Source organism: Pseudophryne corroboree, chromosome 9, assembly GCF_028390025.1.
Source record: "Pseudophryne corroboree isolate aPseCor3 chromosome 9, aPseCor3.hap2, whole genome shotgun sequence".
Classification (NCBI taxonomy): Eukaryota; Metazoa; Chordata; class Amphibia; order Anura; family Myobatrachidae; genus Pseudophryne; species Pseudophryne corroboree.
In genome coordinates this window covers 7,209,114-7,233,471 of record NC_086452.1, presented here as the reverse complement: position 1 = coordinate 7,233,471, position 24,358 = coordinate 7,209,114, and the positions used below count along the sequence as shown (strand labels likewise).

Sequence of the window (24,358 nt, the reverse complement as noted above, 5' to 3'; positions counted from 1 at the left end):
CTTGTGAATCCGCCGGACGAGACCCCGCGACGGGCCTCGTCCGGCTAACCGCCGCCTCCTGTCTGCACTTCCCCTCGCCTGGCACTGCTTCGCGGCCGCGACGAGGGGGAAGAGACTGGAGACGATTCCGTCTCCATCGACGGCCGCCCACCGTGGCGCGCATGCGGGCGCCCGGCACTGAGGCTTCCCCCGCTGCACTCGGAGGTGAGGGCCGCTGCCCGTCCACCTCCGGGCGTCCTGCCTGCACCCCCGGCCCTCCCCGCCGCCCGCGCCCGGCCGGCAAAACCGCCGCTCTCCGCCCATGCCAGAGCCCGTGTAGGCCCCAGGGGACGGGACGCCGTCCGCAGGGCCAGCCAGCCCGTCCTCGGGCCCAGACCCACCGCCAGATGAGCGGTAACTGGCTGGGGTCCCGGCGGAACGGCGAGGGCGAGAAGCAGCCATGACAACAAGGGAGTGAAATGTAGGGAAGAGGCTTGTAATAATGCTAAATCAGTACAAAGACCAAACAATGGGGAGACTCTGCTATGCAGCACTCACCCAAGGCAATTCAGCAGCAAGAGAGACCAAGCTGGCCTAGCATTCCCTATATATATTAACCCTCCCCCTTTTCCAAAGGCTGTACTTTCCTCACAGCTAGGTCCACCCCTCACAGGATGTTTATCTCTTTCCATTCCTATGCAGTCATTTCTCTCTCCGAGTAGCTCCAGACTTACTCTGCCACTGCGATCAGTTCAGTCAGTTTCGTTCCTGGTTTGACGTCACAAACACACCCAGCGTTCGCCCAGACACTCCCCCGTTTCTTCAGACACTCCCGCGTTTTTCCCAGAAACGGCAGCGTTTTTCCACACACTCCCATAAAACGGCCAGTTTCCGCCCAGAAACACCCACTTCCTGTCAATCATATTACGATCACCAGAACGAAGAAAAAACCTTGTAATGCCGTGAGTAAATTATCAAACTTCTTAGCAAATTTACTTGGCGTAGTCGCAGTGCGAACATTGCACATGCGCAATTAGCGGAAAATCGCTGCGATGCGAAGAAAATTACCGAGCGAACAACTCGGAATGAGGGCCTATACCAATATTACTGCAATGTACTCATGGGGCACTGTACCAATATTACTGCAATGTACTCATGGGGCACTGTACCAATATTACTGCAATGTACTCATGCTGCACTATACCAATATTACTGCAATGTACTCATGCGGCACTGTACCAATATTACTGCAATGTACACATGCGGCACTGTACCAATATTACTGCAATGTACTCATGCTGCACTATACCAATATTACTGCAATGTACACATGCGGCACTGTACCAATATTACTGCAATGTACTCATGCTGCACTATACCAATATTACTGCAATGTACTCATGCGGCACTGTACCAATATTACTGCAATGTACTCATGCTGCACTATACCAATATTACTGCAATGTACTCATGCGGCACTGTACCAATATTACTGCAATGTACACATGCGGCACTGTACCAATATTACTGCAATGTACTCATGCTGCACTATACCAATATTACTGCAATGTACTCATGCGGCACTGTACCAATATTACTGCAATGTACTCATGCTGCACTATACCAATATTACTGCAATGTACTCATGCGGCACTGTACCAATATTACTGCAATGTACTCATGCTGCACTATACCAATATTACTGCAATGTACTCATGCGGCACTATACCAATATTACTGCAATGTACTCATGCTGCACTGTACCAATATTACTGCAATGAACTCATGCGGCACTATACCAATATTACTGCAATGTACTCATGCGGCACTGTACCAATATTACTGCAATGTACTCATGCTGCACTATACCAATATTACTGCAATGTACTCATGCGGCACTATACCAATATTACTGCAATGTACTCATGCTGCACTGTACCAATATTACTGCAATGTACTCATGCTGCACTATACCAATATTACTGCAATGTACTCATACTGCACTATACCAATATTACTGCAATGTACTCATGCGACACTATACCAATATTACTGCAATGTACTCATGCTGCACTATACCAATATTACTGCAATGTACTCATGCTGCACTATACCAATATTACTGCAATGTACTCATGCTGCACTATACCAATATTACTGCAATGTACTCATGCTGCACTATACCAATATTACTGCAATGTACTCATACTGCACTATACCAATATTACTGCAATGTACTCATGCTGCACTATACCAATATTACTGCAATGTACTCATGCTGCACTATACCAATATTACTGCAATGTACTCATGCTGCACTATACCAATATTACTGCAATGTACTCATGCTGCACTATACCAATATTACTGCAATGTACTCATGCTGCACTATACCAATATTACTGCAATGTACTCATGCTGCACTATACCAATATTACTGCAATGTACTCATGCTGCACTATACCAATATTACTGCAATGTACTCATGCTGCACTATACCAATATTACTGCAATGTACTCATGCTGCACTATACCAATATTACTGCAATGTACTCATGCGGCACTATACCAATATTACTGCAATGTACTCATGCTGCACTATACCAATATTACTGCAATGTACTCATGTAGCACTGTACCAATATTACTGCAATGTACTCATGCTGCACTATACCAATATTACTGCAATGTACTCATGCTGCACTATACCAGTATTACTGCAATGTACTCATGCTGCACTATACCAATATTACTGCAATGTACTCATGCTGCACTGTACCAGTATTACTGCAATGTACTCATGCTGCACTATACCAATATTACTGCAATGTACTCATGCGGCACTGTACCAATATTACTGCAATGTACTCATACTGCACTATACCAGTATTACTGCAATGTACTCATGCGGCACTGTACCAATATTACTGCAATGTACTCATACTGCACTATACCAATTTCTCTATCGTCCTAGTGGATGCTGGGGTTCCTGAAAGGACCATGGGGAACAGCGGCTCCGCAGGAGACAGGGCACAAAAGTAAAGCTTTCCGATCAGGTGGTGTGCACTGGCTCCTCCCCCTATGACCCTCCTCCAAGCCAGTTAGATTTTTGTGCCCGGCCGAGAAGGGTGCAATCTAGGTGGCTCTCCTAAAGAGCTGCTTAGAGAAAGTTTAGCTTAGGTTTTTTATTTTACAGTGAGTCCTGCTGGCAACAGGATCACTGCAACGAGGGACTTAGGGGAGAAGAAGTGAACTCACCTGCGTGCAGGATGGATTGGCTTCTTGGCTACTGGACATCAGCTCCAGAGGGACGATCACAGGTACAGCCTGGATGGTCACCGGAGCCTTGCCGCCGGCCCCCTTGCAGATGCTGAAGTAAGAAGAGGTCCAGAATCGGCGGCAGAAGACTCCTCAGTCTTCTAAAGGTAGCGCACAGCACTGCAGCTGTGCGCCATTTTCCTCTCAGCACACTTCACACGGCAGTCACTGAGGGTGCTGGGAGGGGGGCGTCCTGGGAGGCAAATGAATACCTATTTTGGCTAAAAATACCTCACATATAGCCTCCGGAGGCTATATGGAGATATTTAACCCCTGCCAGAATCCGTTAAGAGCGGGAGACGAGGCCGCCGAAAAAGGGGCGGGGCCTATCTCCTCAGCACACAGCGCCATTTTCCCTCACAGAAAGGCTGGAGGGAAGGCTCCCAGGCTCTCCCCTGCACTGCACTACAGAAACAGGGTTAAAACAGAGAGGGGGGGCCACTAATTTGGCGTTAGAAATATATAAAAAAAGATGCTATAAGGGAAAACACTTATATAAGGTTGTCCCTATATAATTATAGCGTTTTTGGTGTGTGCTGGTAAACTCTCCCTCTGTCTCTCCAAAGGGCTAGTGGGTCCTGTCCTCTATCAGAGCATTCCCTGTGTGTGTGCTGTGTGTCGGTACGTGTGTGTCGACATGTATGAGGACGATGTTGGTGAGGAGGCGGAGCAATTGCCTGTAATGGTGATGTCACTCTCTAGGGAGTCGACACCGGAATGGATGGCTTATTTAGGGAATTACGTGATAATGTCAACACGCTGCAAGGTCGGTTGACGACATGAGACGGCCGACAAACAATTAGTACCGGTCCAGACGTCTCAAAAACACCGTCAGGGGTTTTAAAACGCCCGTTTACTTTTGTCGGTCGACACAGACACAGACAGGGACACTGAATCCAGTGTCGACGGTGAATAAACAAACGTATTCCTTATTAGGGCCACACGTTAAAGGCAATGAAGGAGGTGTTACATATTTCTGATACTACAAGTACCACAAAAGAGGGTATTATGTGGGATGTGAAAAAACTACCGTAGTTTTTCCTGAATCAGATAAATTAAATAAAGTGTGTGATGATGCGTGGGTTCCCCCCGATAGAAAATTATGGGCGGTATACCCTTTCCCGCCAGAAGTTAGGGCGCGTTGGGAAACACCCCTTAGGGTGGATAAGGCGCTCACACGCTTATCAAAACAAGTGGCGGTACCGTCTATAGATAGGGCCGTCCTCAAGGACCAGCTGACAGGAGGCTGGAAAATATCATAAAAAGTATATACACACATACTGGTGTTATACTGCGACCAGCGATCGCCTCAGCCTGGATGTGCAGAGCTGGGGTGGCTTGGTCGGATTCCCTGACTAAAAATATTGATACCCTTGACAGGGACAGTATTTTATTGACTATAGAGCATTTAAAGGATGCATTTCTATATATGCGAGATGCACAGAGGGATATTTGCACTCTGGCATCAAGAGTAAATGCGATGTCCATATCTGCCAGAAGATGTTATGGACACGACAGTGGTCAGGTGATGCAGATTCCAAACGGCACAAAGGTGTATTGCCGTATAAAGGAAGAGGAGTTATTTGGGGTCGGTCCATCGGACCTGGTGGCCACGGCAACTGCTGGAAAATCCGCCGTTTTTACCCTAAGTCACATCTCTGCAGAAAAAGACACCGTCTTTTCAGCCTCAGTCCTTTCGTCCCTATAAGATCATATCTGCCCAGGGATAGAGGAAAGGGAAGAAGACTGCAGCAGGCAGCCCATTCCCAGGAACAGAAGCGTTCCACCGCTTCTGACAAGTTCTCAGCATGGCTGAGACCGTACCGGACCCCTGGATCCTACAAGTAGTATCCCAGGGGTACAGATTGGAATGTCGAGACGTTTCCCCTTCGCAGGCTCCTGAAGTCTGCTTTACCAAGGTCTCCCTCCGACAAGGAGGCAGTATGGGAAAAAATTCACAAGCTGTATTCCCAGCAGGTGATAATTAAATTACCCCTCCTACTACAAGAAAAGGGGTATTATTCCACACTATATTGTGGTACTGAAGCCAGAAGGCTAGGTGAGACTTATTCTAAAAAATTTTTTTGAACACTTACAAAGGTTCAAATCAAGATGGAGTCACTCAGAGCAGTGATAACGAACCAGGAAGAAGGGGACTATATAGTGTCCCGGGACATCAGGGATGCTTACCTCTATGTCCCAAATTTGCCCTTCTCACTAAGGGTACCTCAGGTTCGTGGTGCAGAACTGTCACTATCAGTTTCAGACGCTGCCGTTTGGATTGTCCACGGCACCCCGGGTCTTTACCAAGGTAATGGCCGAAATGATGATTCTTCTTCGAAGAAAAGGCGTCTTAATTATCCCTTACTTGGACGATCTCCTGATAAGGGCATAGTCCAGGGAACAGTTGGAGGTCGGAGTAGCACTATCTCGGATACTGCTACAACAGCACGGGTGGATTCTAAATATTCCAAAATCGCAGCTGATCCCGACGACACGTCTGCTGTGCCTAGGGATGATTCTGGACACAGTCCAGAAAAAGGTGTTTCTCCCGGAAGAGAAAGCCAGGGAGTTATCCGAGCTAGTCAGGAACCTCCTAAAAACAGTGCATCATTGCACAAGGGTCCTGGTAAAAATGGTGGCTTCCTACGAAGCAATTCCATTCGGCAGATTTCACGCAAGAACTTTTCAGTGGGATCTGCTGGACAAATGGTCCGGATCGCATCTTCAGATGCATCAGCGGATAACCCTATATCCAAGGACAAGGGTGTCTCTCCTGTGGTGGTTATAGAGTGCTCATCTTCTAGAGGGCCGCAGATTCGGCATTCAGGATTGGATGCTGGTGACCACGGAGCCCAGCCCGAGAGGCTGGGGAGCAGTCACACAAGGAAAAAATTTCCAGGGAGTGTGATCAAGTCTGGAGACTTTTCTCCACATAAATATACTGGAGCTAAGGGTAAATTTATAATGCTCTAAGCTTAGCAAGACCTCTGCTTCAAGGTCAGCCGGTATTGATCCAGTGGGAAAAACATCACGGCAGTCGCCCACGTAAACAGACAGGGCGACACAAGAAGCAGGAGGGCAATGGCAAAAACTGCTAGGACTTTTCGCTGGGCGGAAAATCATGTGATAGCACTGTCAGCAGTGTTTCATCCCGGGAATGGAAACTGGGAAGCAGACTTCCTCAGCAGGCACGACCTCCACCCGGGAGAGTGGAAACTTCATCGGGAAGTTTTTTCCACATGATTGTAAACCGTTGGGAAATACCAAAGGTGGACATGATGGCGTCCCGTCTGAACAAAAAACGGGACAGGTATTGCGCCAGGTCAAGAGACCCTCAGGCAATAGCTGTGGACGTTCTGGTAACACCGTGGGTGTACCAGTCGGTGTATGTGTTCCCTCCTCTGCTTCTCATACCTACGGTGCTGAGAATTATAAGACGTAGAGGAGTAAGAACTATACTCATGGCTCCGGATTGGCCAAGAAGGACTTGGTACCCGGAACTTCAAGAGATGCTTACAGAGGTCTTATGGCCTCTGCCGCTAAGAAGGGACTTGCTTCAGCAAGTACCATGTCTGTTCCAAGACTTACCGCAGCTGCGTTTGTCGGCATGGCGGTGGAAAGCCGGATCCTAAGGGAAAAAGGCATTCCGGAAGAGGTCATTCCTACCCTGGTCAAAGCCAGAAAAGAGGTGACCGCACAACATTATCACCACATGTGGCGAAAATATGTTGAGTGGTGTGAGGCCAGGAAGGCCCCACAAAAAAAATTTCAACTCGGTCGTTTCCTGCATTTCCTGCAAACAGGAGTGTCTACGGGCCTCAAATTGGGGTCCATTAAGGTTCAAATTTCGGCCCTGTCGATTTTCTTCCAGAAAGAATTGGCTTCAGTTCCTGAAGTCCAGAAGTTGTCAAGGGAGTATTGCATATACAACCCCCTTTTGTGCCTCCAGTGGCACTGTGGGATCTCAACGTAGTTCTGGGATTCCTCAAATCACATTGGTTTAAAACCAGTCAAATCTGTGGATTTGAAGCATCTCACATGAAAAGTGACCATGCTCTTGGCCCTGGCCTGGACCAGGCGAGTGTCAAATTGGTGGTTTTTTCTCAAAAAAGCCCATATTTGTTTGTCCATTCGGACAGGGCAGAGCTGCGGACTCGTCCCCAGTTCTCTCCCTAAGGTGGTGTCAGTGTTTCACCTGAACCAGCTTATTGTGGTGCCTTGCACCTACTAGGGACTTGGAGGACTCCAAGTTGCTAGATGTGTCAGGGCCCTGAAAATATGTTCCAGGACGGCTGGAGTCAGGAAAACTGACTTGCTGTTATCCTGTATGCACCCAACAAACTGGGTGCTCTTGCTTCTAAGCAGACTATTGCTAGTTGGATGTGTAATACAATTCAGCTTGCACATTCTGTGGCAGGCCTGCCACAGCCAAAATATGTAAATGCCCATTCCACAAGGAAGGTGGGCTCATCTTGGGCGGCTGCCCGAGGGGTCTCGGCTTTACAACTTTGCCGAGCAGCTACTTGGTCAGGGGCAAACACGTTTGCTAAATTCTACAAATTTGATACCCTGGCTAAGGAGGACCTGGAGTTCTCTCATTCGGTGCTGCAGAGTCATCCGCACTCTCCCGCCCGTTTGGGAGCTTTGGTATAATCCCCATGGTCCTTTCAGGAACCCCAGCATCCACTAGGACGATAGAGAAAATAAGAATTTACTTACCGATAATTCTATTTCTCGGAGTCCGTAGTGGATGCTGGGCGCCCATCCCAAGTGCGGATTATCTGCAATACTTGTACATAGTTACAAAAATCGGGTTATTATTGTTGTGAGCCATCTTTTCAGAGGCTCCGCTGTTATCATACTGTTAACTGGGTTTAGATCACAAGTTGTACGGTGTGATTGGTGTGGCTGGTATGAGTCTTACCCGGGATTCAAAATTCCTCCCTTATTGTGTACGCTCGTCCGGGCACAGTACCTAACTGGCTTGGAGGAGGGTCATAGGGGGAGGAGCCAGTGCACACCACCTGATCGGAAAGCTTTACTTTTGTGCCCTGTCTCCTGCGGAGCCGCTGTTCCCCATGGTCCTTTCAGGAACCCCAGCATCCACTACGGACTCCGAGAAATAGAATTATCGGTAAGTAAATTCTTATTATTACTGCAATGTACTCATGCGGCACTGTACCAATATTACTGCAATGTACTCATGCGGCACTATACCAATATTACTGCAATGTACTCATACTGCACTATACCAATATTACTGCAATGTACTCATGTAGCACTATACCAATATTACTGCAATGTACTCATGCTGCACTATACCAATATTACTGCAATGTACTCATGCGGCACTGTACCAATATTACTGCAATGTACTCATGCTGCACTATACCAATATTACTGCAATGTACTCATGCGGCACTATACCAATATTACTGCAATGTACTCATGTAGCACTATACCAATATTACTGCAATGTACTCATGCTGCACTATACCAATATTACTGCAATGTACTCATGCTGCACTATACCAGTATTACTGCAATGTACTCATGCTGCACTATACCAATATTACTGCAATGTACTCATGCTGCACTATACCAATATTACTGCAATGTACTCATGCTGCACTATACCAATATTACTGCAATGTACTCATGCTGCACTATACCAATATTACTGCAATGTACTCATGCTGCACTATACCAATATTACTGCAATGTACTCATGCTGCACTATACCAATATTACTGCAATGTACTCATGCTGCACTATACCAATATTACTGCAATGTACTCATGCTGCACTATACCAGTATTACTGCAATGTACTCATGCTGCACTATACCAATATTACTGCAATGTACTCATGCTGCACTATACCAATATTACTGCAATGTACTCATGCTGCACTATACCAATATTACTGCAATGTACTCATGCTGCACTATACCAATATTACTGCAATGTACTCATGCTGCACTATACCAGTATTACTGCAATGTACTCATGCTGCACTATACCAATATTACTGCAATGTACTCATGCTGCACTATACCAATATTACTGCAATGTACTCATGCTGCACTATACCAATATTACTGCAATGTACTCATGTAGCACTATACCAATATTACTGCAATGTACTCATGTAGCACTATACCAATATTACTGCAATGTACTCATGCTGCACTATACCAATATTACTGCAATGTACTCATGCTGCACTGTACCAATATTACTGCAATGTACTCATGCTGCACTATACCAATATTACTGCAATGTACTCATGCTGCACTATACCAATATTACTGCAATGTACTCATGTAGCACTATACCAATATTACTGCAATGTACTCATGTAGCACTATACCAATATTACTGCAATGTACTCATGCTGCACTATACCAATATTACTGCAATGTACTCATGCTGCACTGTACCAATATTACTGCAATGTACTCATGTAGCACTATACCAATATTACTGCAATGTACTCCTGTAGCACTATACCAATGCACTATACCAATGTTACTGCAATATACCCATACTGCCTGTCTGGGAGGACTGAGGAGAGGAGGATGGGGGTGAAGCTCCACAATTTGCATCCTCGTAGTCCTGCCCCTGTGATGTTTTGCAGAAATTCCTGACTTTGGAGTGCTGGTGGCAATACTGTCATGATAAGATACATTGCAAATCATTGCAAACTATGTCCTCCTGTCCACACACAGATAGGTAGATAACGCAGCTATTCCCTCACGTAACGCCGCAGTTCCCTCACGTAACGCCGCAGTTCCCTCACGTAACGCCGCGGTTCCAGCACATAACGCCACAGTTCCCTCACGTAACGCCACAGGTCCCTCACGTAACGCCACAGGTCCCTCACGTAACGTCACAGTACCCTCACGTAACGCTGTAGTTCTCTCATGTAACACCAATTTCCTCACATAATGCTGCTATTGCCGTAGTTCCCTCACGTAACGCTGCAGTTCCCTCACGTAACGCCGCAGTTCCCTCACGTAACGCCGCGGTTCCAGCACATAACGCCACAGTTCCCTCGCATAATGCTGCAGTTCCCTCACGTAATGCTGCAGTTCCCTCACGTAATGCTGCAGTTCCCTCACGTAACGCTGCAGTTCCCTCACATAATGCTGCAGTTCCCTCACGTAATGCTGCAGTTCCCTCACATAATGCTGCAGTTCCCTCACGTTATGCTGCAGTTCCCTCACGTAACGCTGCAGTTCCCTCACGTAACGCCGCAGTTCCCTCACGTAACGCCGCGGTTCCAGCACATAACGCCACAGTTCCCTCGCATAATGCTGCAGTTCCCTCACGTAACGCTGCAGTTCCCTCACATAATGCTGCAGTTCCCTCACGTAATGCTGCAGTTCCCTCACGTAATGCTGCAGTTCCCTCACGTTATGCTGCAGTTCCCTCACGTAATGCTGCAGTTCCCTCACATAATGCTGCAGTTCCCTCACGTAACGCTGCAGTTCCCTCACGTAATGCTGCAGTTCCCTCACGTAATGCTGCAGTTCCCTCACGTTATGCTGCAGTTCCCTCACGTAATGCTGCAGTTCCCTCACGTAATGCTGCAGTTCCCTCACATAATGCGTGACACCTCACGTGACACTGCAGTTCCCTCGCGTAATGTCACTGTTCCAGTACGTAACGCCACAGTTCCCTCACATAACGCTGCTGTTGCTTCATGTAACACTGCAGTTTCCTCACGTATCTCTGCAGTTCCCTCACGTATCTCTGCAGTTCCCTCACGTATCTCTGCAGTTCCCTCACGTAATGTCACTGTTCCAGCACGTAACTCCACAGTTCCCTCACATAACGCTGCTGTTGCTTCATGTAACACTGCAGTTTCCTCACGTATCTCTGCAGTTCCCTCACGTATCTGCAGTTCCCTCACGTATCTCTGCAGTTCTCTCACGTATCTCTGCAGTTCCCTCACGTATCTGCAGTTCCCTCACGTATCTCTGCAGTTCTCTCACGTATCTCTGCAGTTCTCTCACGTATCTCTGCAGTTCCCTCACGTAATGCCGCTGTCCCAGCACATAACGCCACAGTTCCCCCAGGTAACGCTGCAGCTGCCTCACATAATGCTGCAGTTCCCTCATGTAATGCTACAGTTCTCTTGCGTAACACTGCAGTTCCCCCACATAACGCCGCAGTTCCCTCACGTAACACTGCAGTTCCCTCGCATAACGCCGCAGTTCCCTCACGTAACACTGCAGTTCCCTCACATAACGCCGCAGTTCCCTCTTGTCTACTATATAAATACTGCAGTCACGTCTGAGCATTCCTGTGACATAAGAGCTTAATCTGTGGATGGACCGTGTAATTAAGCATGTAATAGAGCACTTGGTTTGTGTTATGTACCAAGTATCCGGTTACAGATTTAGCTGCATGATCCGTCCCTGCATTGTATGGTGCGCTAATCTGCGGGCGGCAGAATACTGGGAAAAGCGAGCACATTTTTGTACTTAGATTTCTTTCATCTTCTTTTTTAACAGTTTAAACAAGATGGGAACGACTTGGACGTCGTGGCTGATCATGCAAAGAAATATGAATATGGATTCCCTATGTGGTTTGGAAACTTCTTTGCTTCACTCATGGTCTGTCACCCAGACTATGCTAAGGCCATTCTGTCCCGGCAGGGTAAGTACATATGCAGTGTCAGACTGGGACATGACAGGCCCCCCGGGGGCATACAGGGGTAGGGGCCCGTGCTTATGGTTGTGGCCAGCCTCTAGAACGGCATGACTTACCATTAGAGTGCATGGTCTGGGCCCCTTGATAACTATATATAGTAAATAGTACTGCTAGTGCATGCATGATAATGTACCAGATTTATAGCAGAAATACACCGGAGAATATACACCGTAGTTCTGTGCAGTATAATGTAGTAACACATACGTATAATGTGTAATTCAAGTGCACAGTCCGGCATCCGATCCCTAGCGGAGGGTAGTGGGGTCCACTGGGGGATTCTCCTGTACCCCTGTGGGTAGTCCAACCCTGACTATGGCCAAGGTGCATCAATCACTGCAGACATCCTGCCACTTACATCATGCATATCGGCATTTACTAACGCCGTATGCATGAATAAAATCACTTATGGTAAGAGCTGTCCTGATGACAGGAATTCCAGTCATATCGAGTGACGCGCATGCCGCAGGGGGTGCTGGGAGCGATCCGATTGGATCCCTCTCAGAGGGACAGTGTGATAGAAGCCCATAGGCTTCTAATGGGCACCGCCACCTGAAGATCACTGGGAAGTTGGTGGGGGCCGAGGAGTAGGGACCCGTCCTGCATTAGAATGGCGCCCCCTTAATTTTTTACAATCTATTATGTTTTAGCGGGTGTGGACACTCCCCCGGTCATTACCGGGGCCACGCATGGCTCTCTACACCCCTGTTGGTGCTAGATAAATGATAGCTAGTAACTGATTAATTGCTATGGGCATCTTCTTCACTTTAAGGGTGATATTCAATTGTTATATGGCACCCGATCTCCCATCTAAAGTGACGGGAGATCACGTGGGGCGATATTCAATTGATCTTTATCACCTTGTTTGTGTCCATAGAGGTTGGGGTTTAGCCGCATATAGCAGAGTGCAGGGCGCAATTGCAAAAAAGTGCAGTTTGGGTGCCCAAACGGGTCACTTTTCGCACATTTCAGCTCACCGCCCCTGGAGGTGCAAGCTATAATTGAGACGCCAGCTACAATCAGTGCTTGAAGTGGAAATTTTGAAGTGGGGGTATGGAAAAGTGAAGGTTGCCATTAAAAAGGGGGAAGGGGACGTGGTCACTCAAGAGGCGTGTCCTTAAGTGTAGTGTACCACATCATATACCCCTTATACACATTATGCACCACAGGACCCCTTATACTATCTAGTACTGGTGCCCCTTATACATTATAACACACTGAATGAGACAAAATTCCCACGGAATGAGACAAAATTCACATTCCGCCACACAGAGTGAGCCAAAATTCACAATATGCCACACAGTATGAGCCAAAATTCACATTATGCCACACAGTATGATCCAAAATTCACATTATGCAACACAGAATGAGCCAAAATTCACAATATGCCACACAGAATGAGCCAAAATTCACATTCCGCCACACAGAGTGAGCCAAAATTCACATTATGCCACACGGTATGAGCCAAAATTCAGGGAGAGGAAGAGAGACAGCAGGGACATAGGGACAGGGACAGCAGGGACAGTGACAGAAAGAGTGACAGCAGGGACAGAGGGACAGTACCTAATGAGCCGCGGATGGGGCTGTGGTTGGCGGTGGTGCAGAGTCTGAAGTCGGCGGTGGTGAGGAGAAGGCCCCGGGCAGTGGCGGTGACCAGGAGAAGGCCCTGGGCGGTTGTGTGGAGGATGACATGGGTGGCAGCGGCTGAGGATGTGGGCGGCGGTGAGGAGCCGCTCCTGATTGGCTGCCAGCTCCAGCGCTTTACAGAGCGAAATTTGAAAGGTGGCAGCGGTGGAGGTCAGTGCTCAAAGTGCCGGTATGCCATACCGATGTATACCAGCCCAATTCGAGCACTGGCTATTATTTAATAGATCTGTTTGGCGCTATCTAGTAGCTACCGGAGAGAAAAAGGAGAGCAAAAGGACGGAATACGACGGGAGAGGGTTAAACCCGTCAGGCTGTGGACGGAGCAGGGAAACATCAGGTTTTAGTGGCCTATGGGTGCAGAGGGTAAGGGTTGTCCCTGAGTTGTTGTAAGGTAGCCGGCGGTTAGGTCAGCCTCTTTCCTAGAAGATTTTCCCTCCCTTTGGTTTTGTTATGTTGAGGTGGTTGTCGTTGGGATTCGATGGTTGCGGTGGCGGGAAAGAACGGATTATTACCTGTTGTTGGTTGAGTTTGATAATTGTTTTGGGTGCGCTCACCTTCGATGACTGTTATAATATCTGCTGGATCACCTTATCGGGGGCAGCCTCACCACCCGGACGGGTGGGTACGTAGTCAACTGCAGGTTGAGTGGATACCTTTGTTTAGTGTTTTAGTGTTGTGACTTGGCTGGGTTTGTATTGAGTTCTTTACTCTACTTTATTAGATTTATTAGTTTACTACTTATAAATAAATAGCCGTCAAGTTTTTCTGCCAAATTCAAGTCTCCGAGTCTTTATTTTAGATGTTAAAATAAGATTTTAAACCTACCGGTAAATCTATTTTCCTAGTCCGTAGAGGATGCTGGGAACTCCGTAAAGACCATGGGGTATAGACGGGCTCCGCTGGAGATAGGGCACCTAAAAAGAACTTTGACTATGGGTGTGCACTGGCTCCTCCCTCTATGCCCCTCCTCCAGACCTCAGTTAGAGAACTGTGCCCAGAGGAGATGGACAATACAAGGCAGGATTTAGCAATCCAAGGGCAAGATTCACACCAGCCCACACCAATCATACCATGTAACCTGGAACCTACATAACCAGTTAACAGTATGAACAAAAAACAACAGTAACGGTCCAAGACCGATGTCAACTGTAACATAACCCTTATGTAAGCAACAACTATATACAAGTCTTGCAGAGTTTCCGCACTGGGACGGGCGCCCAGCATCCTCTACGGACTAGGAGAAATAGATTTACCGGTAGGTTTAAAATCTTATTTTCTCTTACGTCCTAGAGGATGCTGGGGACTCCGTAAGGACCATGGGGTTTATACCAAAGCATCCAATCGGGTGGGAGAGTGTGGAGGACTCTGCAGCACCGACTGAGCAAATGCTAGGTCCTCATCAGCCAGGGTATCAAACTTGTAGAATTTAGCAAAAGTGTTTGATCCCGACCAAGTCGCCGCTCGGCAAAGTTGTAAAGCCGAGACGCCTCAGGCAGCCGCCCAAGAAGAGCCCACCTTCCTAGTGGAATGGGCCTTAACCGAATTTGGTACCGGCAATCCAGCCGTAGAGTGAGCCTGCTGAATCGTATTACAGATCCAGCGAGCAATAGTCTGCTTTGAAGCAGGCGCGCCAATCTTATTGGCCGCATACAGGACAAACAGAGCCTCTGTTTTCCTAATTTTAGCCGTCCTGGCTACATAAATTTTTAAGGCCCTGACTACGTCCAGGGATCTGGAATCCTCCAGGTCACCAGTAGCCACAGGCATCACAATAGGTTGATTCATATGGAACGACGAAACCACTTTAGGCAAAAATTGCGGACGTGTCCTCAATTCAGCTCGATCCACATGAAAAATCAAGTAGGGGCATTTGTGTGATAGAGCCGCCAATTCTGACACTCGCCTTGCTGATGCTAAGGCCAACAGCATGACCACCTTCCAGGTAAGAAATTTCAACTCAACCTTGTTAAGCGGTTCAAACCAGTGTGATTTTAGGAACTGCAACACCACGTTCAGGTCCCATGGTGCCACTGGAGGCACAAAAGGGGGCTGTATGTGCAGCACTCCCTTTACAAACGTCTGGACTTCTGGAAGAGAAGCCAATTCCTTTTGAAAGAAAATCGAGAGGGACGAAATATGTACCTTAACCGAGCCTAATTTCAGGCCCATATCCACTCCTGTCTGTAGGAAGTGGAGAAGACGACCCAGATGAAAATCTTCCATAGGGGCATTCTTGGTCTCACACCAAGACACATACTTTCGCCAGATATGGTGATAATGTTTTATCGTCACCTCCTTCCTAGCCTTTATTAAAGTAGGGATAACCTCTTCCGGAATCCCCTTTTTTTGCTAGGATTCGGCGTTCAACCGCCATGCCGTCAAACGTAACCGCGGTAAGTCTTGAAATACACAGGGCCCCTGCTGCAACAGGTCTTCCCTCAGAGGAAGAGGCCAGGGGTCTCCTGTGAGTATCTCTTGTAGATCCGAGTACCAAGCCCTTCGAGGCCAGTCTGGGACCACGAGTATCGTCTGTACTCTTCTTCGTCTTATGATCCTCAACACTTTTGTGATGAGAGGAAGAGGAGGGAACACGTAGACCGAGTCGAACACCCACGGTGTTACCAGTGCGTCTACTGCTACTGCATTAGGGTCCCGAGACCTGGCGCAATACCTCCGAAGTTTTTTGTTGAGGCGTGACGCCATCATGTCTATTTGAGGAGTTCCCCAAAGACGTGTTACGTCTGCAAAGACTTCTTGATGAAGTCCCCACTCTCCTGGATGGAGATCGTGTCTGCTGAGGAAGTCTGCTTCCCAGTTGTCCACTCCCGGAATGAAGACAGCCGACAGAGCGCTTGCATGATTTTTCGCCCAGCGAAGGATCCTTGTGGCTTCCTCCATCGCGACTCTACTTCTTGTCCCACCTTGGCGGTTCACATGAGCCACTACTGTGACATTGTCTGATTGAATCAGAACCGGAAGGTTTCGAAGAAAACTCTCCGCTTGTAGAAGGCCGTTGTAAATTGTAGAGATGAGCGCCTGAAATTTTTCGGGTTTTGTGTTTTGGTTTTGGGTTCGGTTCCGCGGCCGTGTTTTGGGTTCGAACGCGTTTTGGCAAAACCTCACCGAATTTTTTTTGTCGGATTCGGGTGTGTTTTGGATTCGGGTGTTTTTTTCAAAAAACACTAAAAAACAGCTTAAATCATAGAATTTGGGGGTCATTTTGATCCCAAAGTATTATTAACCTCAAAAACCATAATTTACACTCATTTTCAGTCTATTCTGAATACCTCACACCTCACAATATTATTTTTAGTCCTAAAATTTGCACCGAGGTCGCTGTGTGAGTAAGATAAGCGACCCTAGTGGCCGACACAAACACCGGGCCCATCTAGGAGTGGCACTGCAGTGTCACGCAGGATGTCCCTTCCAGAAAACCCTCCCCAAACAGCACATGACGCAAAGAAAAAAAGAGGCGCAATGAGGTAGCTGTGTGAGTAAGATTAGCGACCCTAGTGGCCGACACAAACACCGGGCCCATCTAGGAGTGGCACTGCAGTGTCACGCAGGATGGCCCTTCCAAAAAACCCTCCCCAAACAGCACATGACGCAAAGAAAAAAAGAGGCGCAATGAGGTAGCTGTGTGAGTAAGATTAGCGACCCTAGTGGCCGACACAAACACCGGGCCCATCTAGGAGTGGCACTGCAGTGTCACGCAGGATGTCCCTTCCAAAAAACCCTCCCCAAACAGCACATGACGCAAAGAAAAAAAGAGGCGCAATGAGGTAGCTGTGTGAGTAAGATTAGCGACCCTAGTGGCCGACACAAACACCGGGCCCATCTAGGAGTGGCACTGCAGTGTCACGCAGGATGTCCCTTCCAAAAAACCCTCCCCAATCAGCACATGATGCAAAGAAAAAGAAAAGAAAAAAGAGGTGCAAGATGGAATTGTCCTTGGGCCCTCCCACCCACCCTTATGTTGTATAAACAAAACAGGACATGCACACTTTAACCAACCCATCATTTCAGTGACAGGGTCTGCCACACGACTGTGACTGATATGACGGGTTGGTTTGGACCCCCCCCAAAAAAGAAGCAATTAATCTCTCCTTGCACAAACTGGCTCTACAGAGGCAAGATGTCCACCTCATCTTCACCCTCCGATATATCACCGTGTACATCCCCCTCCTCACAGATTATCAATTCGTCCCCACTGGAATCCACCATCTCAGCTCCCTGTGTACTTTGTGGAGGCAATTGCTGCTGGTCAATGTCTCCGCGGAGGAATTGATTATAATTCATTTTAATGAACATCATCTTCTCCACATTTTCTGGATGTAACCTCGTACGCCGATTGCTGACAAGGTGAGCGGCGGCACTAAACACTCTTTCGGAGTACACACTTGTGGGAGGGCAACTTAGGTAGAATAAAGCCAGTTTGTGCAAGGGCCTCCAAATTGCCTCTTTTTCCTGCCAGTATAAGTACGGACTGTGTGACGTGCCTACTTGGATGCGGTCACTCATATAATCCTCCACCATTCTATCAATGTTGAGAGAATCATATGCAGTGACAGTAGACGACATGTCCGTAATCGTTGTCAGGTCCTTCAGTCCGGACCAGATGTCAGCATCAGCAGTCGCTCCAGACTGCCCTGCATCACCGCCAGCGGGTGGGCTCGGAATTCTGAGCCTTTTCCTCGCACCCCCAGTTGCGGGAGAATGTGAAGGAGGAGATGTTGACAGGTCGCGTTCCGCTTGACTTGACAATTTTGTCACCAGCAGGTCTTTCAACCCCAGCAGACCTGTGTCTGCCGGAAAGAGAGATCCAAGGTAGGCTTTAAATCTAGGATCGAGCACGGTGGCCAAAATGTAGTGCTCTGATTTCAACAGATTGACCACCCGTGAATCCTTGTTAAGCGAATTAAGGGCTGCATCCACAAGTCCCACATGCCTAGCGGAATCGCTCCCTTTTAGCTCCTTCTTCAATGCCTCCAGCTTCTTCTGCAAAAGCCTGATGAGGGGAATGACCTGACTCAGGCTGGCAGTGTCTGAACTGACTTCACGTGTGGCAAGTTCAAAGGGCATCAGAACCTTGCACAACGTTGAAATCATTCTCCACTGCACTTGAGACAGGTGCATTCCACCTCCTATATCGTGCTCAATTGTATAGGCTTGAATGGCCTTTTGCTGCTCCTCCAACCTCTGAAGCATATAGAGGGTTGAATTCCACCTCGTTACCACTTCTTGCTTCAGATGATGGCAGGGCAGGTTCAGTAGTTTTTGGTGGTGCTCCAGTCTTCTGTACGTGGTGCCTGTACGCCGAAAGTGTCCCGCAATTTTTCTGGCCACCGACAGCATCTCTTGCACGCCCCTGTCGTTTTTTAAAAAATTCTGCACCACCAAATTCAAGGTATGTGCAAAACATGGGACGTGCTGGAATTTGCCCATATTTAATGCACACACAATATTGCTGGCGTTGTCCGATGCCACAAATCCACAGGAGAGTCCAATTGGGGTAAGCCATTCCGCGATGATCTTCCTCAGTTGCCGTAAGAGGTTTTCAGCTGTGTGCGTATTCTGGAAAGCGGTGATACAAAGCGTAGCCTGCCTAGGAAAGAGTTGGCGTTTGCGAGATGCTGCTACTGGTGCCGCCGCTGCTGTTCTTGCGGCGGGAGTCCATACATCTACCCAGTGGGCTGTCACAGTCATATAGTCCTGACCCTGCCCTGCTCCACTTGTCCACATGTCCGTGGTTAAGTGGACATTGGGTACAACTGCATTTTTTAGGACACTGGTGAGTCTTTTTCTGACGTCCGTGTACATTCTCGGTATCGCCTGCCTAGAGAAGTGGAACCTAGATGGTATTTGGTAACGGGGGCACACTGCCTCAATAAATTGTCTAGTTCCCTGTGAACTAACGGCGGATACCGGACGCACGTCTAACACCAACATAGTTGTCAAGGACTCAGTTATCCGCTTTGCAGTAGGATGACTGCTGTGATATTTCATCTTCCTCGCAAAGGACTGTTGAACAGTCAATTGCTTACTGGAAGTAGTACAAGTGGGCTTACGACTTCCCCTCTGGGATGACCATCGACTCCCAGCGGCAACAACAGCAGCGCCAGCAGCAGTAGGCGTTACACGCAAGGATGCATCGGAGGAATCCCAGGCAGGAGAGGACTCGTCAGAATTGCCAGTGACATGGCCTGCAGGACTATTGGCATTCCTGGGGAAGGAGGAAATTGACACTGAGGGAGTTGGTGGGGTGGTTTGCGTGAGCTTGGTTACAAGAGGAAGGGATTTACTGGTCAGTGGACTGCTTCCGCTGTCACCCAAAGTTTTTGAACTTGTCACTGACTTATTATGAATGCGCTGCAGGTGACGTATAAGGGAGGATGTTCCGAGGTGGTTAACGTCCTTACCCCTACTTATTACAGCTTGACAAAGGGAACACACGGCTTGACACCTGTTGTCCGCATTTCTGGTGAAATACCTCCACACCGAAGAGCTGATTTTTTTGGTATTTTCACCTGGCATGTCAACGGCCATATTCCTCCCACGGACAACAGGTGTCTCCCCGGGTGCCTGACTTAAACAAACCACCTCACCATCAGAATCCTCCTGGTCAATTTCCTCCCCAGCGCCAGCAACACCCATATCCTCCTCATCCTGGTGTACTTCAACACTGACATCTTCAATCTGACTATCAGGAACTGGACTGCGGGTGCTCCTTCCAGCACTTGCAGGGGGCGTGCAAATGGTGGAAGGCGCATGCTCTTCACGTCCAGTGTTGGGAAGGTCAGGCATCGCAACCGACACAATTGGACTCTCCTTGTAGATTTGGGATTTCGAAGAACGCACAGTTCTTTGCGGTGCTTTTGCCAGCTTGAGTCTTTTCAGTTTTCTAGCGAGAGGCTGAGTGCTTCCATCCTCATGTGAAGCTGAACCACTAGCCATGAACATAGGCCAGGGCCTCAGCCGTTCCTTGCCACTCCGTGTGGTAAATGGCATATTGGCAAGTTTACGCTTCTCCGACAATTTTATTTTAGGTTTTGGAGTCCTTTTTTTACTGATATTTGGTGTTTTGGATTTGACATGCTCTGTACTATGACATTGGGCATCGGCCTTGGCAGACGACGTTGCTGGCATTTCATCGTCTCGGCCATGACTAGTGGCAGCAGCTTCAGCACGAGGTGGAAGTGGATCTTGATCTTTCCCTAATTTTGGAACCTCAACATTTTTGTTCTCCATATTTTAATAGGCACAACTAAAAGGCACCTCAGGTAAACAATGGAGATGGATGGATACTAGTATACAATTATGGACGGACTGCCGAGTGCCGACACAGAGGTAGCTACAGCCGTGAACTACCGTACTGTACTGTGTCTGCAGCTAATATAGACTGGTTGATAAAGAGAAGATGTCTATGTAACTATGTATGTATAAAGAAGAATGAAAAAAATCCACGGTTAGGTGGTATTACAATTATGGACGGACTGCCTGCCGAGTGCAGAGACACAGAGGTAGCCACAGCCGTGAACTACCGTACTGTGTCTGCTGCGACTGGATGATAAATGATATAAAAAATATATATATATCACTACTGCAGCCGGACAGGTATATATTATATATTATATAATGACGGACCTGCTGGACACTGTCTGTCAGCAGAATGAGTTTTATTTTTATAGAATAAAAAAAAAAAACACACAAGTGAAGTCACACGACGAGTGTTTAACTTTTTCAGGCAATCACAATATAAGTATACTACTAACTATACTGGTGGTCAGTGTGGTCAGGTCACTGGTCAGTCACACTGGCAGTGGCACTCCTGCAGCAAAAGTGTGCACTGTTTAATTTTAATATAATATGTACTCCTGGCTCCTGCTATAACCTATAACTGGCACTGCAGTAGTGCTCCCCAGTCTCCCCCACAATTATAAGCTGTGTGAGCTGAGCAGTCAGACAGATATATATAATATTATATATAGATAATAGATGATGCAGCACACTGGCCTGAGCCTGAGCAGTGCACACAGATATGGTATGTGACTGACTGAGTCACTGTGTGTATCGCTTTTTTCAGGCAGAGAACGGATATATTAAATAAACTGCACTGTGTGTCTGGTGGTCACTCACTATATAATATATTATGTACTCCTGGCTCCTGCTATAACCTATAACTGGCACTGCAGTAGTGCTCCCCAGTCTCCCCCACAATTATAAGCTGTGTGAGCTGAGCAGTCAGACAGATATATATAATATTATATATAGATAATAGATGATGCAGCACACTGGCCTGAGCCTGAGCAGTGCACACAGATATGGTATGTGACTGAGTCACTGTGTGCTGTGTATCGCTTTTTTCAGGCAGAGAACGGATTATAAATAAAAGTGGTGGTCACTGGTCACTATCAGCAAAACTCTGCACTGTACACTACTGAGTACTCCTAATGCTCCCCAAAATTAGTAAATCAAGTGTCTAAACGGAGAGGACGCCAGCCACGTCCTCTCCCTATCAATCTCAATGCACGTGTGAAAATGGCGGCGACGCGCGGCTCCTTATATAGAATCCGAGTCTCGCGATAGAATCCGAGCCTCGCGAGAATCCGACAGCGTCATGATGACGTTCGGGCGCGCTCGGGTTAACCGAGCAAGGCGGGAAGATCCGAGTCGCTCGGACCCGTGAAAAAAAACATGAAGTTCTGGCGGGTTCGGATTCAGAGAAACCGAACCCGCTCATCTCTAGTAAATTGCCCTGAGTTCCAACACATTGATGTGTAGACAGGACTCATGGTCTGACCAAAGACCCTGAAAAGTCCTTCCCTGTGTGACCGCTCCCCATCCTCAGAGGCTCGCGTCCGTGGTAACCAGGATCCAGTCCTGAATCCCGAACCGGCGACCCTCCAGCAGGTGAGCACTTTGCAACCACCACAGGAGGGACACTCTGGTTCCTGGGTACAGAGTTATTTTTCGATGTAAATGCAGATGGGACCCGGACCACTTGTCCAGAAGGTCCCATTGAAAAGTCCTTGCATGGAACCTTCTGAAGGGAATGGCCTCGTAGGCCGCCACCATTTTCCCCAGAACTCGAGTGAACTGACGCCCTTTTCGGTTTTAGCAGGTCTCTGACCATGTTCTGGATGTCTTGGGCTTTCTCTATTGGGAGGAAGACCTTCATTTGTTCCGTATCCAGTATCATACCTAGGAATGGTAGTCGAGTTGTCGGAATCAACTGTGACTTCGGTAGATTTAGAATCCAACCGTGTTGCTGGAGCACTCTCAGAGAGAGCGCCACACTGCTCAGCAATTTCTCTCTTGATCTCGCTTTTATCAGGAGATCGTCCAAGTATGGGATAATTGTGACCCCATGCTTGCACAGGACCACCATCATTTCCGCCATTATCTTGGTGAAAATCCTCGGGTCCGTGGAAAGTCCAAACGGCAACGTCTGAAATTGGTAATGACAATCCTGTACAGCGAATCTCAGGTATTCCTGATGGGGGGCATATATGGGGACATGAAGGTACGCATCCTTTATGTCCAGAGACACCATAAACTCCCCCTCCTCCATGTTGGCTATTATCGCCCTGAGTGATTCCATTTTGAATTTGAATCTTTTTATGTACAGGTTTAGGAATTTCAGATTCAAAATCGGTCTGACCGAACCGTCCGGTTTCGGGACAACAAATAGGGTTGAGTAGTAACCTCTTCCCTGCTGGTGCAGGGGAACCTTGATTATCACTTGCTGTATACACAGCGTTTGAATTGCAGCTAACACTACATCCCTGTCCGATGTGGAAGCTGGTAGGGCCGATTTGAAAAATCGGCGCGGGGGCACCTCCTCGAATTCCAGTTTGTACCCCTGGGAAACTATTTCCAACACCCTGGGATTCGGGTCCGAAATGACCCAGGCCTGACTGAAAAGTTGAAGACGTGCCCCCACCGGTGCGGACTCCCTCAGGGGAGCCCCAGCGTCATGCTGTGGGTTTTGGAGCAGCCGGGGAGGACTTTTGTTCCTGGGCACCTGCCGAAGCAGGTGCTGTCTTGCCTCTGCCCTTACCTCTGGCGAGGAAAGAGGATCCCCGACCTCTTTTGGACTTGTGCGACCGAAAGGAGTGCATCTGATAGGGTGTTACTTTCTTTGGCTGTTGGGGAATATATGGTAAAAAATTTGATTTATCTGCTGTAGCTGTGGAAACCAGGTCCGTCAGCCCATCCCCAAACAATACATCCCCCTTATAGGGTAGTACTTCCATATGTTTCTTGGAATCCGCATCACCCGTCCATTGGCGAGTCCATAAGGATCTTCTCGCTGAGATAGACATGGCATTGGCCCTAGAAGCTAGCAATCCAATGTCCCTTTGAGCATCCCTCATAAATAAGACTGCGTCTTTAATATGGGCTAGAGTTAGGAATATAGTATCCTTATCCATATTATCAAATTGATCTGTCAGCTCATCTGTCCAAGCTGCAATTGCGCTACACACCCATGCCGACGCAATCGTCGGTCTTAGCACAGCACCCGTATGAGAATAAATACCCTTTAAGGTAGTTTTTTTCCTGCGATCTGCTGGGTCTTTAAGGGCCGCTGTGTCATGAGACGGTAGCGCCACTTTCTTGGATAAGCGCGTCTTGTCCACAGTGGGGGGTAATTCCCAAATCTCCCTATCCTGCTTAGGGAAAGGGTATGCCAT

At 47.9% G+C, this 24,358-nt stretch overlaps 1 protein-coding gene across 3 annotated transcripts in view; it reads left to right on the top strand.

Moving 5' to 3' along the window:
• Positions 1-24,358, top strand: part of LOC134957223 (cytochrome P450 4B1-like) — a 207,554-nt gene that overhangs the window by 68,375 nt on the left and 114,821 nt on the right. For all 3 annotated transcript variants that reach the window (XM_063938925.1, XM_063938926.1, XM_063938924.1), the window contains one exon: positions 11,822-11,966. In XM_063938925.1, coding sequence (XP_063794995.1) covers positions 11,822-11,966 — 145 coding nt within the window. The remainder of the gene's footprint in view (positions 1-11,821; positions 11,967-24,358) is intronic.